Source organism: Lacerta agilis, chromosome 4 (genome assembly GCF_009819535.1).
Source record: "Lacerta agilis isolate rLacAgi1 chromosome 4, rLacAgi1.pri, whole genome shotgun sequence".
NCBI classification, from domain to species: domain Eukaryota; kingdom Metazoa; phylum Chordata; class Lepidosauria; order Squamata; family Lacertidae; genus Lacerta; species Lacerta agilis.
Window position 1 is genome coordinate 71,076,666 of NC_046315.1, and position 20,175 is coordinate 71,096,840.

General features: G+C 40.6%; 1 protein-coding gene across 1 annotated transcript in view; it reads left to right on the forward strand.

Moving 5' to 3' along the window:
- Positions 1–20,175, forward strand: part of GABRB3 (gamma-aminobutyric acid type A receptor subunit beta3) — a 184,791-nt gene that overhangs the window by 145,262 nt on the left and 19,354 nt on the right. The window contains 1 exon segment of the mRNA XM_033147529.1: positions 18,703–18,923. Coding sequence (XP_033003420.1) covers positions 18,703–18,923 — 221 coding nt within the window.

Consider the following 20,175-nt stretch of genomic DNA (forward strand, 5'->3'; position numbering starts at 1 on the left):
CCACCCTTCACCCGAAGATCACAGAGCAGTTCGCAACACTATTATTATTTTAAATAATTTTTATTAAAGATTTTCTTGGTTTACAAAAGTACATGCATTCTCTCTCTATCTTTTTCAGGTTGTAGAGTGTTTTCTACAGATCGGTTACATTTGATGTGAGACGTTAGTGTTGTATACAGAATAAGGTTTGGGAAGAAGAAGAAAAGGAGAGAGACCTCTCTCACTACCAAGGAAATATAATAAACAAATAGAAAGAGAACCTGCCCAAGTGACACTGACATAAAAAAACCCCACATATACACTAAGTAAAATAATATAATTTCACAACCTTATTGAAATACTAAGCTGTGTGTTGACAAGGGACACTTAGACTTATATGAAGGGCATGGTGATTTTAAACTACCTGTTTTGTAAAGTATATTGCTGATGATGTGCTGGTAAGACTGATAGGACAATTGACATTTTTGAAAATGCAGCAATATTGGTTTCAGTGTCAGGGACAAGTGTCTGCTTCATCAGGTCAAAAGATCATGTGAAATGTTTACTACAGATAAATTTCAAGAATAGGATTCGTGGTCATGAATCGTATAAAAATTGGTACTGTCTGTGCCTTTGCACATAATAGTTGCTTGAAAACACTAAATCTACTTTATTTATGGACTGATCTAGATTCTACCCCCACCTCTAAAAAAAAAACCCCTTGACGAGTGTCTGTGATGATACAAATAAAGGTTATGACCTGTTTCAAATGGGTATGTGCTGAAGAGTAAGTGAGAAATGCAAGTGGAATTCTGGGCCTGTGCTCCTGGCATATATATAGTTTCACTTTTCTGTTCCTTAGCTTCTTGAGTAAATATGTGGCTGAAGCCTTCAAGGACCCATTGTATTATTTGGCCACGTGCAAAAACGGGCTTCTCATTTAATCAAAATATTGCACTCTATAGCGCTAGATCCACTTTACGTAAAATGAATACTTACGTAATGTTCACAAAAATAGAATATACAGTTTAGGGTCATTAAGCCTTAGAATTCAACTATGTTTGACATACTGTACAGCCTTAAGGCTTTGGTAATTTAGATAGGCAGTATCTGTATAGCATAGTTGTCAAAAACTGATGGCACTCTTTTTCTATACATATACATAGCATGGACTGCAGAAGCCCTGCATTTCCATACACACAGAAATATTAACACAAAAGGTTAAATAACTCCGTTTCTTTTTGGCTCACTCTAATACTTCCTTATTAATAGCTCAATCTGGTTCTTTGGTTCTCTGCTGTAGAATGGAAGGAGGTCTATCCTATAATGTGAGCTAAAAAGTGGCCTCCAACTCCTTAGTGTTAATCAAGCTTGTGTTTGCACCGGGGCAGCTAAAGCAGCTTTTCAGGATTATTGCTGTACTATCAACATGTGAATGAGGGCTTTTTGAAGTATCATGGTTTCTGTCTACAGTAATCCTCAGTCTAGTACTTTATTTTGAATTTGTGCCATGCATGCTCACACACATACATTGATTTGCTGCCAAGGAAGAAAGAGATGACAGTAAATTATCTATTAATGCTTCCATCAGTATATTAGGTAATATCTGCTTTCTCGATATAGACTGTTACATACTTGTATGTTCCAAAAACAAAACAAAAAAGTGTTCCCAAACATGTTTATTAGCCTCTCATCCAAACTAAGCATTGTTCACATTCAAAATTTTCTTGGCATTTCTTGCAAAAGTACTTGATCACAAAGCCATCAGTAATAATAGAGTTCTTGCTTCATACACATAAAGTGAGGGCATATTCCTCTTGCTAGAGGGTATTGCCATTATTTATCAGTGGGCTAGAGCCAGTGACATGTGAACTGCTTTCTTGCTTGCAGCTTTGAAATGTGAGCTTTCAAATTTGTAAGCTTTAAGAAAATGATTCTAATAAAAGTTGTTTGACATTGGTCATGGTGATGGATGTTCATCTGCCACCATAATAATGGAGGGTGACGTGTTGGTTTATTAGTTTCATCATGAATAGGACAGAGGACTTATCCCCACTTCTGTTTGCCCTGCTGCTTTCCCCAGTCTTTAGTGCTGAATCAGAACAAAGGCAATTGGATTTCCTGTGGGTTGCCATTTGTTCCGATTCAGCACTAGAGAGTGGATTTTCCAAGGGAAAGTGGCAGGGCAAAGGCAAAACCACTTGAACCCATGCCTAGAAAGCACAAAAGCAGAAGTGTGGACAAGCCCTGAGACAAAACATAAGGCTTAATTTTCACAGGTTGCAAGGTTGAATCTCTGCTTTTGTTGATCCTGGGGGTGGGAGGGGCATGAAGATGGGTGATATTTATCCACCTTGTTTACCCAAAAGGCCATATATTAAGGAGTGAATTGTTTACATTTGTATACTTGAATAAAATACACATAATGTTTTTCCCTGAATAAAATACACACAAGGTTTGCCCCTTTGGACGAAACATATTTGGCATCTTCACATAATAAATTACTAATTTTTACTTCGCTTGCTTGCTTGTTTTACTGGCCTTTTGGTGTCTCTGATCTTGCACAATGATGGAAAAACTTCAGAACAATACAGGTTAATTAAAGAAAGCCATCCAGTTGCCAAAGCCAGACTCCTGCAACTTGGTGCCCTCCAGGTGTTTTGGACTACAGCTCCCATCAATCCCAGCTAGTCTGGCCTTAGTACAAAACATCTGGAGGGCAGCTTCCCACGCATCTTGCAACACAGCAGTTTTGCACACACACACACACACACACACACACACAAACACACACCGTTTTGGTGATACAGACCAGTAGAAATGGGGAATGGGAAATGCCAACCACTGAAGGATACTGTAAACCTAGTAACTAAGTTGCGTACATAGATTGTCCAAGGGATGTGTCTAAAGACGGTGTAGTGAGAATGCTTTTTTCCCCAACATGGCATTTAATATCCAGATAAGGGAAGGCATGCAAAATCTTTCCTAACCTACCTGTATTCCTTCTGAAAACGTCCAACATTTTGTGCCTTTAACAAGTGAAGTAAAAAACATGTTTTACCTTTCTTTGGGAAATTTACCTTGTTTGTTGTTGTTTTTTTGTCCGCACCACTATCTTTTGTGCATCTTCATACATTGAGATTAATTGGAGTCTACAGAGACTTCCCTCTTGTGTGCCGTGGGAGGGTGATAGAATTTGCCATCCATAGTGATTGATTGATTGAATAAATGGTATGCTCTGTCCACATACCACAGAAAGAGAATATGGCAGGTGTTTCTGTTTAGGAGATCCGTATTTTGCTGTGGAAGGTTGGTCTGTGCTGTATTAATGCTGCTATCATTTTATTAGCACAAGGCAAAGCCTGTATTTAAATGTATAACATTTATTTAAAGTGACCTATGTAATGTTTTCTTTTAGAGCTTGTAGTCTTATGCCCATTGTATGGGTGTTTCAATCTTATAAACATAAAACCTGATTTTCCTTGATACCATACACATCATCCTACATGTGTAGGACTTAGGGGACAATGTACACCTTACAGCTGCTCTTTGCTATGGCCAGTAAAATTATGGAACAGTAGATTGCCCCCATTGCATGAAGAGTTTCCATTCCATTTGCAGTCACCACCAGAATAGCCATAACATGTAAATCTGCCAAACAGGTAAAAGAAGAAGAAAAAGCCTAAAATGTGTTTCTCTTTAGATATGAAATGAATAACTGTAAGGTCTGCAAGGAGGATATGCTGTTCACCACCACTCCTAGCTAAGGATAATTTAGTCTAGGTTTTGGTGTGAAAAGAAATAAAAGACTGAAACAGCAACTTGAGCCTGCGAGTGAGATAGGCTGTGAGGTACAGATTTTGGCTCTGTAAGCTATCAAAAAGTGCCTTTTTGGTGTGAAGGGAAGAGACTTCCTTTCTTTGGCAATCAGATATGCATCAGTGGCAGGAGAACACTGCCATAACTGGGGAAATGATCCCACTACCAAAACAATATCAGCCAGTAGGAATTCTGCACCAAACTCCCGCTGATATCAGTAATGGCAGATACTCAACTCAAAATAAAACATTTGCCACATGATGAGCTATTTTACTGTGACAATAGTGTCATGACCTTGCAGTTGCTGGCAAGACTGTTTTGAGTACAAATGTACAGGAGCAAGAAGTCTTAGGACCTCTTTCTTGTGTCAAGTAGGTTTATGGAAAGGACGAAATGATGAACGTAAAGAACAAATGAGGCCATGTGCATCCTTGTGCAGAGATTGGTTACAATACCCACACAACCTTCTCTCTATGCCCGCATGGCAGCACTGGGACCTTTTTAAAAAGTAATATTGATTGACACCATAGCAGAACATGGAAGCACAAGATCTAGTTATACCCCGCTTTAAGAAACAGGTATAACATTTTAGCACATAAAGGAGGTAACTAACACCCAACATGTTATACTAGCATAGATTACTCACCAGTACTAATTAGCAATGGCAGTGCAGAAATGCAGAAGAGAAGACTGAAAGTTCTAGAAGATGTACAATATATTTAAAAAAAACTATTTTTAAATATAAACGAAATAAATGCATGAACAGCAGTATTACAAAACTAATGCCTTTGGTTGTTTCACACACACCTTCCCTGCTCTAACCAAGTTGTATCATTGCAGCTAGACAGGAGTGAATTGTTTCATGCGACATTGATTGCTTTCTTCAGCTTGAAATGGTTGTTTCTAATGCCTTAAGAGATAGGTGTTGTCACCTACAACCTACGCAAATACTATCAGGGTTGGGGAATGTTATCGTTTCTTTTCAAACAACCGCTGAAACATTTCATGTTAGCATTTAGAAAGAAGTCATCATTATCCTTGTGAGACTAATCAGTTTCATGTATATTTCACAGCATGAAGTCCTATTTGCACTATCATTATCCTGAGCTAGTAACTCCTGAGCTCACACCATTCTAAGATTTGTTCACATGCTCATGTGAAGGGAGAAGAAAGCTGAATGTTTCTCTCTATTGGGTGATGGTTTACTATTTCAATGAGAGAAACAAAGACCTGAAAATGACCCAAGATTTAAAACAGGCATAGGCAAACTTGGCCCTCCAGATGTTTTGGGACTACAACTCCCATCATCCCTGACCACTGGTCCTGTTAGCTAGGGATGATGGGAGTTGTAGTCCCAAAACATCTGGAGGGCCGAGTTTGCCTGTGCCTGATTTAAAAGGCATTGAATCAAGCTTGTGTTGCTTGGGTCATAAATAGACTGCTAGTAAGCTGGTACACAGCTGCTAGGTACTGGAGGTCCAGGCTGGCTGCAAAATGAATGGATGAGTACTATACTACAAATATGTGTTGGATTTTAATTGGGTGGCACTGCTAACTTCATAAACTATCCCCATAACTTTAAGATGGTGACGATTTAAGCCAGTGTAAAGCAACCTGCTAACTCCTTTTGTCATACGAGTCAATACTAAGAGGTAGGCTGATGGAGTCCAGTCCTATAAAAACACTGGGATGCGACTCCATCAGCAGTAGGCAGCAAGACTGCAAACCAAGATGGCTGCAGATGTATTCATCCTCTGGATTTAGCCCATTAAGTCAACAGAGGAACACTGAGCTGGGATGTCTTGATGCTTTTTCCTTGAACAGTGGACCTCCTGCAAAAAGTGTTTTTGGTGTTTCCTGCTTGGCAGGGGGTTGGACTGGATGGCCCTTGTGGTCTCGTCCAACTCTATGATTCTATGATTCTAAGTTAGTCATCTCTGCAGATAAGATTGGGAACAACTTTTTAAAAATCCAGCCCACATCCATCTTCAGAAGTTTGGAACATGCTCCTGTCTTCTTCATAATGACCATATCTCTCCCAACCACTTTCCTTGACTTCTTGGAGCATATTTTCTAATCTTATGTAGGGACTACAAGATTGGAAAGCATGCCAAGTTCAGTAATTAAGGCATTTAACAGTCACTAGGTACCATCACATTTATGGCTCTCATTCTGGGACATACTGAATATTTTAGTGACCTTGAAAAATCAAGCCCAGAGTCCTTAGTCTTAAAAAAGAAATAATCACATTAGGCAACCAGTTAATTAGATCTCACTTAATTAGCAGACATACTCCTAATAATTTTTTGTACTTCTAATTAGCTTCTACTGGCTAAGTCTCATTTAATATCTTATTCCAGTTTAATTAGAATTTTTCCATAAATGGGATTGATTTGGTGCTTACTAGGAAAGTTAAGATAATACCTTGCCATAATACTGTCAGTTATGTAACTTTATCCTGCTAGTTCAACATTTTTTTTTTCAGTGTTAGCTGCTCTGAGTCTTAAAGTTGGAGCAGCTTCAGAATCAGAATATTTTGGATTGTGTTCAGCTAACTTTAACTCAGAGTAGATCCATTGAAATTAATGGACTTAACTTAGTCATATTCATTAATTTTAATTGGCATACTTACTCCATGTAAAACTTTGCTGAACACCTCCTATTCAAAAGAGATTATTACTGTTGATGCTTAAGTAACAGTAATTTAAACAAGACTTCAGCAAAGAAGAAATGAATGTTTTGTGTACTGTACGATGTGAATCAGAAAGTCTAAAACCTGATATTAATATAAGTGAATGCCAGCTGCTGGAGAATGTAACAAGTGCAACAAAACAGCAGAATAAACACACTGTTTGCAAGCCCTCTTGATTTTAATTGTATTCTCCAGCAAGAACACACTTGCTTCTTAGCAGATTTTGTCTTACTATAAAAAAATAATAATGTGGGAACAATCTGACTAAAATTGGTCATTTCTTAAATTCTATTTAAAAGGCTTAAGCACAAGCCTATGGAATAAACAAAAGTTTCAGAAACTTGGCTGGTTCATTTTCTGTGTTATTAAATGTCCTTTTAAAAAGAATGGAATAAAAAACTGTGCAGACATGCATAATGCATAGTAAACCCCACAGTTAACTGGAGCTGACACTGAAAAGGCTTTGGCTATAAGAGTCTGTCTATGTTATTGTTTTTATTGTGCAGTAATTGTGTCATTCCTACTCAATTACTGTGGGCGTTCTAACCATCTCTCTGGCTGCTAGTACATCAGCTTCAGGGCAATGACATTTTCCCAGCACTCAGGCAGCAGCCTATTCCACACCCACCCAGGTACTCTTGCCTGCTACCATAGCAAGTAATAAGTGACATTACTCCAGCTTCCACCCTTCCACCACATGCAGCATCGTATTGCCAATTCATGAACCTTTTTAATTTTTAATTTCATTTTTCCTGTTCAGTTAGTTGGCAGCTGCCTGCTTCCCCATATCCCAAGCACACACCTCAGATTTAGAGAAGCACCCTAAGCAATTATCCTACTGCTGCAATGCTATACAGTTATACAAGTATCAAAAAACGCAAGGACCATTGGAGGAGAGAGACTGTAGGCAAGTGTTTATATGCTAATGCTAGAAACCTCTGAGCCAAATGGGTGAATTGGAGGACTTGGGTCTTAGAGGATGGCATTGTCCTATAGTGGGCACAAATAAAACCTGGTGGGATGGAGATAACCAGTGGGACACAATTTCCCCTGAATTAAAACTCTATAGGAAGGGCAGAAGTGGTGTCTCTTTAGAGTTGTTCAGCGGAATCCCTGATATGGAGCTTGTGTAGAAACAAATGAGCTTTCCTCCCCCAAGAAGGAGTTTCAAAGCTTTACTGCCAAACAGTCTTATATACTAGATACAAAGGATAAATGTTACAAAGAAACAAAGTTAACATATTGCTTTCAAGTTGCAGGCAGTGCGGTTCAGTCCTTTATGCAATGCAGTAAACTTTCCTCTCTCTGGTCCCAGAGAGAGATCCTAAGCTTGTTCATCATTGCAGAGCTTAGCATCACCTGCCACTGCTACTGCTAGCCATCACTGACTTTTCAAGTTTCCTCTCCTGCTGTGAAAGAAGTGCAGCTGGGTTTCTGGAGATGAGTAATCAGGTAGCCTAAGCCTGTGAAATGGGAAAATGCCAGCCTTTTGTTTTCACCTAGAGTAGAACCTCTCACTTAATGTAAACCTCTGTTTTCCAAATGCTAACCTCTACAGATGTTTTAACCTCAGCACGTACAAACATTTTATGCACATTAATCTTTTAGCTTTAACAGTGTCACTCTGCAGGTCAAAGAGAGCATTGAGCCCAACAAGCTAGAAATCCCCAAAAGGGCACATTCCCCCACAGAATCATTGTGGGTGATGATATTGGCCCCCAAGTGTTATTTAGTCCTAGGGATGTCCTATTGTCCCCCTGATCAAAATGTTCAGGGAGATTGTGAGATGATGAATGAAATCAAGGAAACATTCAAAAGAAGAGATGTTGTCGTGGTAGTCAATTTTTTTTGAAGAAGAAGAAGAAGAAGTCTCTTAAGGTTAACAAGGAACCAGTTCAATTCACACCACAAATAGTTCTCCTTTACTGATTTTTTAAAAAATTATTGGCCGCATGCCTTTCAGTTGTACAAAAATAGAAAACTTTTTCTGACCTCCATGTTTCTTCTTGGTTGTATAATGTTTGGAATATTGCTCTTCTAGAAAAAAATAACATGACATGTGGGAGCCTCATGCAAATCCAGATTCTTTTTCCCCTTTCTTTCTAAATATATTAAAAATAGATTTTAATATTATACAATACAGTCGCAACAAAGAAAAGAACATAGCATCAAGATTATGGTGTCATTCTGCCTGGTCTTAAAACATTGGCAGTCTGTATAGGTCCTCCACAAACAGGTTTGTGAAGTTGTTCGAAGAGCTTTACTTACTTTTTCCTTTGCATATGAAAAAAGGGACACCAGGTTTCAGCAAATGTATTTTCCTTTATAACCCCATTTGAAACTCTCCTAAGGCCAGTTAGTCATTCTGACCTAGCTATACCCCAAATATTATCGAGCCATGTCTCAAGAGGTAACTCCACCTGGGATTTCCAGTGATACACTATCATCACTAGAGGTGTGGCTACCAGTAGAAAAATAATTAAATCTTTATGCTGGATAGTAGGGTTGGAATCTGGGTTTAGTGAAAGCAGGGCTAAGGCTGGGTTTGACAAGAGAGGTTGTTTAACAATCTTGGTCCCTGGTCCCTTGTCCAAAATATATACCGTAAATAATTTTGCATTCCCACTAAACATGAAAATACGTTCCAAGGTCCCCATAGCCCCTCCAACAAAGGGTGTGTGTGTGTGTGTGTAGGGATTTATTGATTTGGGCTAGATGCACCGGAGCCCAATACCACCTAAGAATGACCTTCATATAAGCTTCTTGAAGGTGAGATGAGATAGTTCTTAAGGGGGGTGTCCTCCATGTGCCATCCCATTCAGTTTCTTTGCCTACATCTGTCTCCCATACTGAACATAGGCCCTTTACATTCCCCATGTAGTGTTCTACAAGCATACTATAAATCAATGAAACCACGCCTTTCATATCACAGTGGGGTTCAATGCACCTTGATTCAAATATCGCAAGGGAACGAAATCCTTCCCCTCTTTCTCCTACATGTTTTGCAAAGGAGCAGCACTGGAAAAGTTGAAGCCAATTAGGGTGCAGATCTTTTTGCCTTCCCTTTAGCCTTTCTTTCGTTGTTGCTTTGCCTTTGTATATTAAGTCTCGAATTCTATACACTCCCCATTTTCCCATTCTTTATAATGCCAATATTGTATCTGGCACAAACAATGATAAAACTTGAAAGTCTTAATATCACTTCATTCACTTGCCCAAGCAAGGAAAAATCTGTCATCCCTGACTGTTAGCTATGCAGCCCAAGGCTGGAGGTCCACAAATTCCCATCCCTTATTTAGAATAAGAATAAGTAATGAGGGGGATAGCATTTGTTTATAAGATTAATATGCTATGCTATATTGTAGTTCATGTTTCAATATTTTCCGAAATTTAAATTTGGCAGCCACTTAGTCATACTGGTATACCATGCACCAGCATATAAGCATGCCTGTAAACTTACTGAACCTCTTAATGAGGGTGAAAGAGGAGAGTGCAAAATATGTTCTGAAGGTAAACATAAAAAACCCTAAGATCATGGCCACTGGTCCCATCACTTCCTGGCAAATAGAAGGGGAAGAAATGGAGGCAGTGGAGAGATTTTACTTTCTTGGGCTCCATGATCACTGCAGATGGTGACAGCAGTCACGAAATTAGAAGACACCTGCTTCTTGGGAGAAAGGCAATGGCAAACCTAGACAGCATCTTAAAAAGCAGAGACATCACCTTGCTGACAAAGGTCTATATAGTTAAAGCAATGGTTTTCCCAGTAGTGATGTATGGAAGTGAGAGCTGAACCATAAAAAAGGCTGACTGCCGAAGAATTGATGTTTTTGAATTATGGTGCTGGAGGAGACTCTTGGGAGTCCCATGGACTGCAAGAAGATCAAACCTATACATTCTTAAGGAAATCATCCCTGAGTGCTCACTGGAAGGACAGATCCTGAAGCTGAGGCTCCTATACTTTGGCCACCTCATGAGAAGAGAAGACTCCCTGGAAAAGACCCTGATGTTGGGAAAGATGGAGGGTACAAGGAGAAGGGGACGACAGAGGTGGTTGGACATTGTTCTCGAAGCTACCAACATGAGTTTGACCAAACTGTGGGAGGCAGTGGAAAACAGGAGTGCCTGGCGTGCTCTGGTCCATGGGGTCACAAAGAGCCGGACACGACTAAACAACTAAACAACAACAAACAACAAATAAACTCACTTAAACAAATACACAGCTATTTGGTCAGTATTTTTCTACTCTGTGTCTTTATCCATGGATAGAGAAATCAAAAGGAAGAAATCCAAGAGGATGGGCTGGATGTTTAGAACATAGCAGATGCTTAAATCAGATCCATGCAAGTTGCTTGGATGAGTCCAAAGTAAGCAGCTTGTGCTGTTGAGCCAGATTGCAGACATTGTTTATGTTGAAGCTGTAGTAACTAAGGCCAGAGCGGTTCTGGAGCACTGCTGTCAGTTTCAGTGCTTCACTGACAGGAGACCAAAGGAAGTGGCTTGACAACTGGAGTCTTAGTCATAAAAAGATACGGCGCTTGGGCTAGATTTTTAAATGTGAACAGCATAGCAAATGGAACTCGAAATGCGATAGAAATCTTTCTCCCCACACCAGAATCTTGAATGAGATGCCTCACCATTTTTTCTTTCAAAGGGGGAGGGAGAAAACCTTAAAAGTTGCTTGGCACACAGTGTGAACTATTAGAGTCTAAAAATATCGCAGCATAGGAATAAAGTGCTTATGAGAGTAAAGCCTTCAAATAATGTAAAGGCTTGACTGACTCACACAAAACTTCAGCATTTAAGCCTTGATCCTAAATGTATTTATGTGGAGCAAAACAGCATCTCTTCCCTACTCCTTGAGGTCGGGGGGGCAGGAATGCTTCATGAAATTTAAATTAAAACCTAATAGTGGCATAGTCAATTTGACTCCAGGCATAGCTGCCCAGAACAATAATAACTAAAAGGACAAACTATAGGGAGTAGATAAATGGGAAGATACCAGTACAAGAGGAATTCCCCAGCCTTCCATTCTGCATACAGTCTGTTGTGCTGGGATTTAGGCATGGCCAAAGAGGAAGACACGGGTGGCGCTGTGGGTTAAACCACAGAGCCTAGGGCTTGCCAATCAGAAGGTTGGTGGTTCGAATCCCCACAATGGAGTGAGCTCCCATTGCTCGGTCCCTGCTCCTGCCCACCTAGCAGTTTGAAAGCACGTCGAAGTGCAAGTAGATAAATAGGCACCGCTCTGGTGGGAAGGTAAACGGTGTTTCCGTGCGCTGCTTTGGTTCGCCAGAAGCGGCTTAGTCATGCTGGCCACCTGACCCGGAAGCTGTACGCTGGCTTCCTCGGCTAGTAAAGCGAGATGAGCACCACAACCCCAGAGTCTTCCGCGACTGGACCTAATGGTCAGGGGTCCCTTTACTTTTACCTAAAGAGGAAGAGGGAGAGAACTGTGGTGGTACAAATGGAAGGAAATGAAATTGAGCCCTATCTCAATCCTTTTTCATGTGTACCCACCTATCAACACTCGGAATGTAGGTGTAGCACACACTACATCTATAGTGACTACATGTAATATGCCACCTAAGGTTCTTTTGAATGAAAAGCCACCATGTCACAAAGGCCACCATCGAAGAGGATTGGCAACACTACATTGCGATGGATGGAGAAGAGGGCAAGGTTTTAAAATACAACAAATATATCGGATTGTGTTTTGGGTGGTCTAATTCCCCAGCAAATGAAAACATCTGCCTCGTTTGTATGATTAAAATAGCGTTGCTTGTTATGGTTTGTTAATCTAGCTTTCAAATGTAAGCATGGGCATTTTAATTAGCTGTATACTGTTTGTGTGTTAACTCATTTTGCATTCGTTTCATGCAAGTCTAATTTATCATATGTGTGTTCATATTCTTCATACATAGGCACCGAAAGATAATAATTAGGAACATCTGTTAACATTTACCACAAGCAGATGTTAAACAAATTACATTGTTTATATACTCAGCATCAATTTGGAATAAAGCATATAAGTATTCCTCAGTGTTCAAGGAATTACATGTTATTCATTAGTACAGTTGTACTATTTCTTTTTTAAAAAAAGATATATATAATTACTTAATTTAATATGCTGTTATGATAAAAATGAAAACAGCAAGAGTTTCAGCTGAAATTGCCACATTCTTGAGCCTTCTATAATTAAAAATTAGGTGCAAACTTGGATTATGCTCCTATACTGCTATCATGAGTTCGCAGAGAGACAGGGAGATGATTTAGCAGTTTCCCTCTCCCAAGGCCCCAGGTACAGCCCAGCTCCCAGACTTCACAGCAGGGAATTGAGGTTGACCAGGCTGGCCAGTTGTCCTATGTGTGATGTGAAAAGCACCTCTGAATGTGGGAAATTTGTTGCAATAGTTCATTCAGTGCAGTGGTGGCATGCAGAGGTGGAGATGGTACCACTTGGCTCCTATGGGGGGGCACTCTGCAACCTGAAACTCTTCATGGAGGATTGCAGCAGAATTATTAATATTATTATTATTTATTGCCCACTCTTTGCCACGAGGTCCCAAGGCACTGGCAATGCCCAAACTCCTGAGTGCAGTGAAACAGCTGAGAGGACCTTCTTTGCTAATCTTAACACCCAGCAGGGTATTGTAGGGAAGGAGACAGTCTCTTTGGGGCCTGAGTCATTTAGGACTTCAAACACTAATGTGAGCACCTTGAAAGGCCCTGGAGATGAACTGGCAACCAATGCAGCTGTTGTAAAACAGAGGTTATGTGAATCTAAATGGACCGCTAGCTAGCAGTCTGGCCACTGCAGTTTGGAACAGCTGAAGTTTCCAAGTCGACTGCAAAGGCGGCCCCATTTGACAATTTTGATACAGGATACTTTCCCTGAAACTGCAGCATACAAAGATTGGCTGTGAAATGTCTGTCTTCTTTTGAAGTTTATTTGGATGGCAATGGAAAACTTGAAAAAAATATATGTTTGAATTTACTTCAAAGATGAGGTGACAGCTTCAAGGAATTCCCCCCCGCCGCCGCCGCCGCCGCCTCTTGCTGAAGCAAAGTGAGGCCTTCATCTGGCCACTGCTACTTCAGGTTCAGTCACAACTGTCTTTGAACATTTTGTTCCTTTCTTAAAAGTGGTTACAGTGGTTCTAAATAATCTACCCCCTTGAGAGTGTTAGCTTAAAAAGGAAATAAACTTTGTGCTGCATAAAGCAATTTCAGTGCTTTGCTGAGCCTAAGGTTATTTGTCTTTTGAATGGTAGCTTTCTTGGGTATTTAGCTTTCTGGTCCTTTTTTTAAAAAAAAGAGCTGCCGTCAACAGTCTCAACCTGCTAGTTGTGTATTTCTCCTGATGTTTCCAACCTGGAATGACTGGATCCTGAAAAATGCCACCTACACATCTCAGCTCCTTTAGGTTGCATTGCGATACAGTCTTTAAATGCAATATTCGGGTGCCTTTGGGATATCTTTGTGTGTCTGTTTTATGTGGGAATCTTGGTTGTGCAAAGCTTTCTGCAGCAAACAGGTAAAGGATAAATGACAGAGGTGCATCTTTAAATGCTCTGTGATTAGTTGAGAGTAGACCATTCTACTCTTCATTGGCTCTCCTTTGCTTTCCACTTCCAGTACAACATCATGCCCTCTTTTGCTGCACACTTTGGTGTGTAGGAGAAAGAAAGAGGAAAGGAAATGTTCATATTCCTTCAGTCACTGAGTTTGCAGTCATGTGCACTATTATCTGGAGGTAACCGTAGTAGATCTTTCATGTCAGAATGTTCCGTGGTTGCTCATGAGTAACACGCCAGATGCAGAGCTTCTAAAAACTAAGTTCTTTATTGTGAAAGTTATTTACAGTGCAGAAAAAGTTCATACGTCCATCTCAATCCTCAGCAGAGTCCCGGAATGAAGCCTTCCGGTTCTTTGTCCAGCAAAAGAGCCACGGGATTCTAAACCCCTGCCTCCCTCTCCCACGTCCTTCCTCCATCCGACCCCTGAGCGTGGGAACCTGACCTCTATCCCCACTTTCCCTGCGGTGCTGAGGCTCTCTGACCCCTTCCGAGCCTCTGCACCGCCTTGCCGACCACCTCCACCTCCTCGTTTGAGGAATGGTCGCTTCCACTCTCTGAGGGGGAGGGGGAGCTCTTAAACAGCGGACGTGGGTCCCTGTACTCCAAATGCTCCCGCGACACCGGCAGCCACAGGGAGGGGGTTTTCCTGACATTTCATCTGAGTAAAAATGTATACGAATGCATTGTGAATCTTTTGAGATTCCTTTGGACCATTTTAATCAGGAAGGGAATGTTGGTGTCCTATCACTATATTCATAGAGGTAATGGCTAGGGTGCTGGACTTCGATTAGGACTGAAATCTTGCATCAATTACCAGGTAGTAAGCCCCATTGAACTCGTTGGGACTGACAGCTGAGTAGACGTGTAAAGCATTGTGCTGTGAGAATGAAGAGACTTCTTTTTTCATTTCTTGTTTATTTTAAAATATTTATACTGCTTCCCCAGGCAAAGGCCATCCAAAACAACTTACAACAATAAAAGCTGCAATGGGGTGTGGGGTGGGGAATCTGAACTGTGTAAGACCTAAGAAATTTCCCCATAGGAATAAATGGAAATCATTTACTTGTTATGTGAATGCTTGCCTAACAAATGATTTTCTGAGTACACAATGTTCAGATCGTGAGATCTGTGTGTATTGTCTTTTGTGTGATATCTTCTGAGCTCCAGGTGTGTGACCTTAATTTCCTAAGCTGAAGGCCACTGACATTGCCTGGCATCGACTAAGGAAGGGCAGTCTATGTATTTCTTCCATAAATAAATCCATTGCTCAGGAATTTTCACATCAATTTACAATTTTGTAAATTGTAAAAAGAAGCTGTACTTTTAAAATAATATAAACTGTATTATAAGTAAATAAATTTCTAAAATTCCTTACTTATAAGCCTACCTTAAGAACATTCCTTTGAACATGGATTGTTTTTATGTATTTGTTTCCAATGGCTTTTCACAAAACATTTTACACAGCAATCAATTAACATAAAGAACAACTTATTTAGAATGCCTGCTGAAATTGAAAGGATTGTTTTTAGATTATCCAGTCATTAGAACTGCACTGGAAGCCCCAATAAGCCAAACTATTGATTAGAAATAGTAGGCATTTTTAATTTTTTTATGACCAATTTACATTTTCTCACTAAAGCAACATTCCAGAATGCAATTTATAACTGCAGGAATAGCTCCTTCAATGGACAGGCTTTTCTATTATTTGCGCAACAGGAGACTGTGGCACAACGAAAACCATCTCATGGTATTGCTCTGTCCCTTCTCGTTCCATACCTGAAAGCCTAGTACTTTGTAGTTAGTTTTTCTTCCCATGCCAAAATGAAGATATTGTGCCTTTTGTTGCTATGCCAACCAACCTTCTATTGCATGCAGTATCTCTAACACTGGTTGATATGGCAACCTTTCTCATTACACTTATACTTACCAAAGAGGTTGTTGGTATACTTATTCGCACCAAAAGACACACACTTTGGGAGGCAGCTTTCATTGTGCTGGAGACCTGCAAAAATATTGGCATGCCATTTGTACTTCATTTGAAGCCAACAGAGTTTCCAACACTAGCTAAAAATACTGTATGCTCTGAGGTAGGTAAAACAAGTCAAAATTAATTGTCCTACTCCTTTACTTAAAGAAGCACAACAGAGATAAGGAACTGATTTGGCACTGACCTGTTACTATTCATAAGAAGCCCTTAACTTTCTATTCTTAAAGGACCTGCAAACAGAGAGAGAGAGAGAGAGAGACTCCTGCCCACTATATAGATAAAGGTAAAGGGACCCCGACCATTAGGTCCAGTCGCGGATGACTCTGGGGTTGCACGCTCATCTCACTCTATAGGCCGAGAGAGCCGGCGTTTGTCCACAGACAGCTTCCAGGTCATGTGGCCAGCATTACTAAGTCGCTTCTGGCGAACCAGAGCAGCGCACGGAAACGCCATTTACCTTCCCACTGAAGCGGTACCTATTTATCTACTTGCACTTCATGCTTTCAAACTGCTAAGTTGGCAGGAGCAGGGACCAAGCAACGGGAGCTCACCCTGTCATGGGAATTTGAACAGCCGACCTTCTGATCGGCAAGCCCTAGGCTCTGTGGTTTAACCCACAGCACCACCTGCGTCCCTTACTATATAGGTAGCAAGGCAATAATCTGGGAGACTTTGATGGTCATGTCTTGCAACCCAGAGACTTTCAAAGTCTCGGGATAAAAAGCTGATGGGAACATTTCCTCTTTAAAAAGGTGTATTCAGTTCAAGAAAGTTGAAAGGAAATATCCTTGTTCCAAAGAGAACAAACCTTGTTTCCACTCATGTTTATGTATAAGATATCCTGTTACATATGAATAAATGCACAGGCACCTTCAGAATAGAAACACGAACCAAACTTTATTTAATAGACTTAACACTGTAACTTTTTGTTTTCTTCCCACCCCACCCCACCCTGCTCCCAACTTCTGGTAAGAACTTTTCTTGTAAAGTGAGCTGCAAAATAAAAAACAGAATATTGGGGGCATCTGTTCTTCCTCAGCTAAATAAATGCAATTTTATTCCAAACTGAAAATACCTTTGTTAAGTTGATAGGAGTTCCTTTCCAGTTTTTACAATGCTGATTGTAAACTTATTGAGATTGTAGATTTTTTTTATATATTTTTCTATAATGGGAGAGCCATGTTTTCCCCACCAGCTTTGTTATATAATTTTATTACGCTGCGATAAATGATAAAACAAATATTTTTATGGGTGGCATTGTGTGTGAAAAATACAGTGTGGCAAAGTCTGGAGAGGTAAGCCCAAGTGTTTCAGTATTTTATGTATTTAACTATTTGTTCACAGAGTTGTGTGGTTTTGAAGGCTACTCATTTATGAAGTCAGCATGAAAGCAGCTTCATCTTCAGTTACTGAGCAGGAAGCTCTTCTCTTTCTCCAGTAAACAGCTTCCCCAAAAATGGGAATATGATGGAACTTTTGGGAGAGTACAAGACAGCTGTGGCGTGGCTTTCCTGCTATTTATTCTTTTTCCCAGTGACACAGAGTTCTTTTAGACTGCTTCTAGTTTAATCAAATTACTAATATTGCACTATAATGTGGTTTTGGTGCTACACATATACCTGTGGGTTTTAGTAATCTAGTTTTTTGGTTCCAAATTACTTATTAGAGGCCAATAAAAATACTTTGCAATTTTATTACTACTAAAACCAAGCTTTAATTAAGCTATAACTGGTAGAGAATGCATTTGTTCCTATCCTCTACATCAGAAATTGCACAAAACACCAGGGGGTATATTGTCCTTCTGACGATGCACTAATAGAAATTGTTCATGAGCACTGAGAGTGGAATATAACTGCTATTTCTCTGAGCAGTAGTGACAATCATTCTCCACCCAAGATAGTTTTTCATCTTGCAGTATTGTATCGTATTCCCCTGAGAAATTCAAGTCTGATTTGGGATTCTGAAAAATTCAGATGGATGCCCAATTCTAGTGTAGCTTCTTTCCCATGCTTCCTTCCATGCAAGTAATTCCAAAAGTGTTCCCAAAGAGGCAAATGTTACACCACAGAAGGCAGCAATTCACACACACCCACAAAAATTAACGGTAGTAATTTATGGGTGCACATTTGAGGAAGAAACTAAAAAGTTGAATCTTTCCCTACACTTTTTTTAAAAATAAAAACACTCAGTGACATTTTAATTAGACAGAATAGCATGGTGATCAGTGGCGGAGCTTCATGCTTTGGCACAAGGGGTGGAGAGGAGGCGGGGCTGGCGCAAATCCTGGGAGTGTGGCATGCCGCCCGCAGGCGTGTGGCGCATGTCCTGGGGGTGTGGTGTGCTGCCCGCAGGGGCGTGACGCGTGTCCTGGGGGCATGGCACGCCATCTGTGGGGGCGTGGTGCTCAGTGCGGGTGGGGGGCAGCCGCAATGGCACCCCACCAGGATCGCACTGCCAGGAGTGGTCCGCTCGCCCTGCACTCCTCTTCCTCCACCAGTGGCGGTGATAATGTAACAGAACTCAAATGTTGAACACTAGCTAGGCTTAGAATGAAGTGTATCAGACAAAGAAAGTGTATAAAATTGATTTCAGAAGTGTGATATATGTAGGAACACAACTTAAGTTTCTTCTCTTCTCTCCACCAGGACTACACACTAACTATGTATTTTCAACAATACTGGAGAGATAAAAGACTAGCCTATGCTGGGATTCCTCTCAACCTTACACTTGATAACCGAGTAGCAGATCAACTATGGGTGCCTGATACTTACTTCCTAAACGACAAGAAATCATTCGTGCACGGTGTTACTGTTAAGAATCGAATGATTCGCCTTCATCCAGATGGTACGGTGTTGTATGGCCTCAGGTATGTAGCAGTGTGATCAAGATTTTTCCAGTATTGGTTTTATGCTATTGACCTTTGTTCCCTTGGTGTTAAGTTATCATAGACCCTCTGCAACATATTGTGCAACCTCTAGCGTTTCTCTAAGAGATTCCCCCAGTGATAATAATAATAATAATAATAATAATAATATTTATTATTTGTACCCCGCCCATCTGGCTGGATTTCCCCAGCCACTCTGGGCAGCTTCCAACAGAAATCAAATACAAAAATATCACACATTAAAAACTTCCCTAAAAAGGGCTGCCTTCAGGTATTTTCTGAATGTCAGGTAGTTGTTTATTTCCTTGACCTGTGATGGGAGGGCATTCCACAGGGCGGGTGCCACTACCGAGAAGGCCCTCTGCCTGGTTCCTCTGCAGTGATTAAATGACGTTGCTAATACAGTGGTACCATGGTACTCGAACGGCTTGGCTCCTGAACAAATCGGCTTCCAACGTGGCTTCCAATGGAGTGCAGGAAGCTCCTGCAACCAATCAGAATCTGCACCTTGGTTTTCGAACGGTTTCAGGAGTCGAACGGGCTCCCGGAACAGATTAAGTTCGAGAACCAAGCTACGACCATATTTCCTAATTTTGCCAGGTTTTCTTTGCTTCAAAGTTTAAGCTACCAACTCATATCTATCAAACATTCATTTAAAAGCATGTGGTCTGTTGAGACTTGCACTCCAAGGTTTAGTCATGTGTGAAACTTAACTCCTCATCCTTCCTGCTCTTTTACCTCCCACCCCAATATAGCATACATCCCCTCCTATCTCTGGGGTTCTACATGACGGTTCCCTCAGACAAACATGCCTTCCTGGTACCTTAATGCCATTGTGTTAGTGGGACAAGGAAAAGTGTGTAATATATTTAACGTGGAATATCCAAAGCACTGATAATGAATCACAAGGTAAAACGAAACTCCTGTTGAAGTCACGATGTAGGAGGCTGCTAGCTAGGGCTGCTATCTCATGAATCAGTTCAGTTATACAGTGAGTCTCCATATCAGTGCCAGCAGGGAAGCTTTCAGCTGATCACACTGATTCGTATGATAAGCAGCATTGCCCAGGAAAGTACATGCCTGTGGCTTGTGAGTACGGTGGAAATAACTCAAACTGGGCACCAGTGTTGGGTGAAATCAGGGCACAAATTTATTGACTAAGCAGCATGTCAGAATCTGCCCTTATTCACCTCCCAAGTCAGATCAAAGTTGTTTGTACTAAATGTTCATTGAT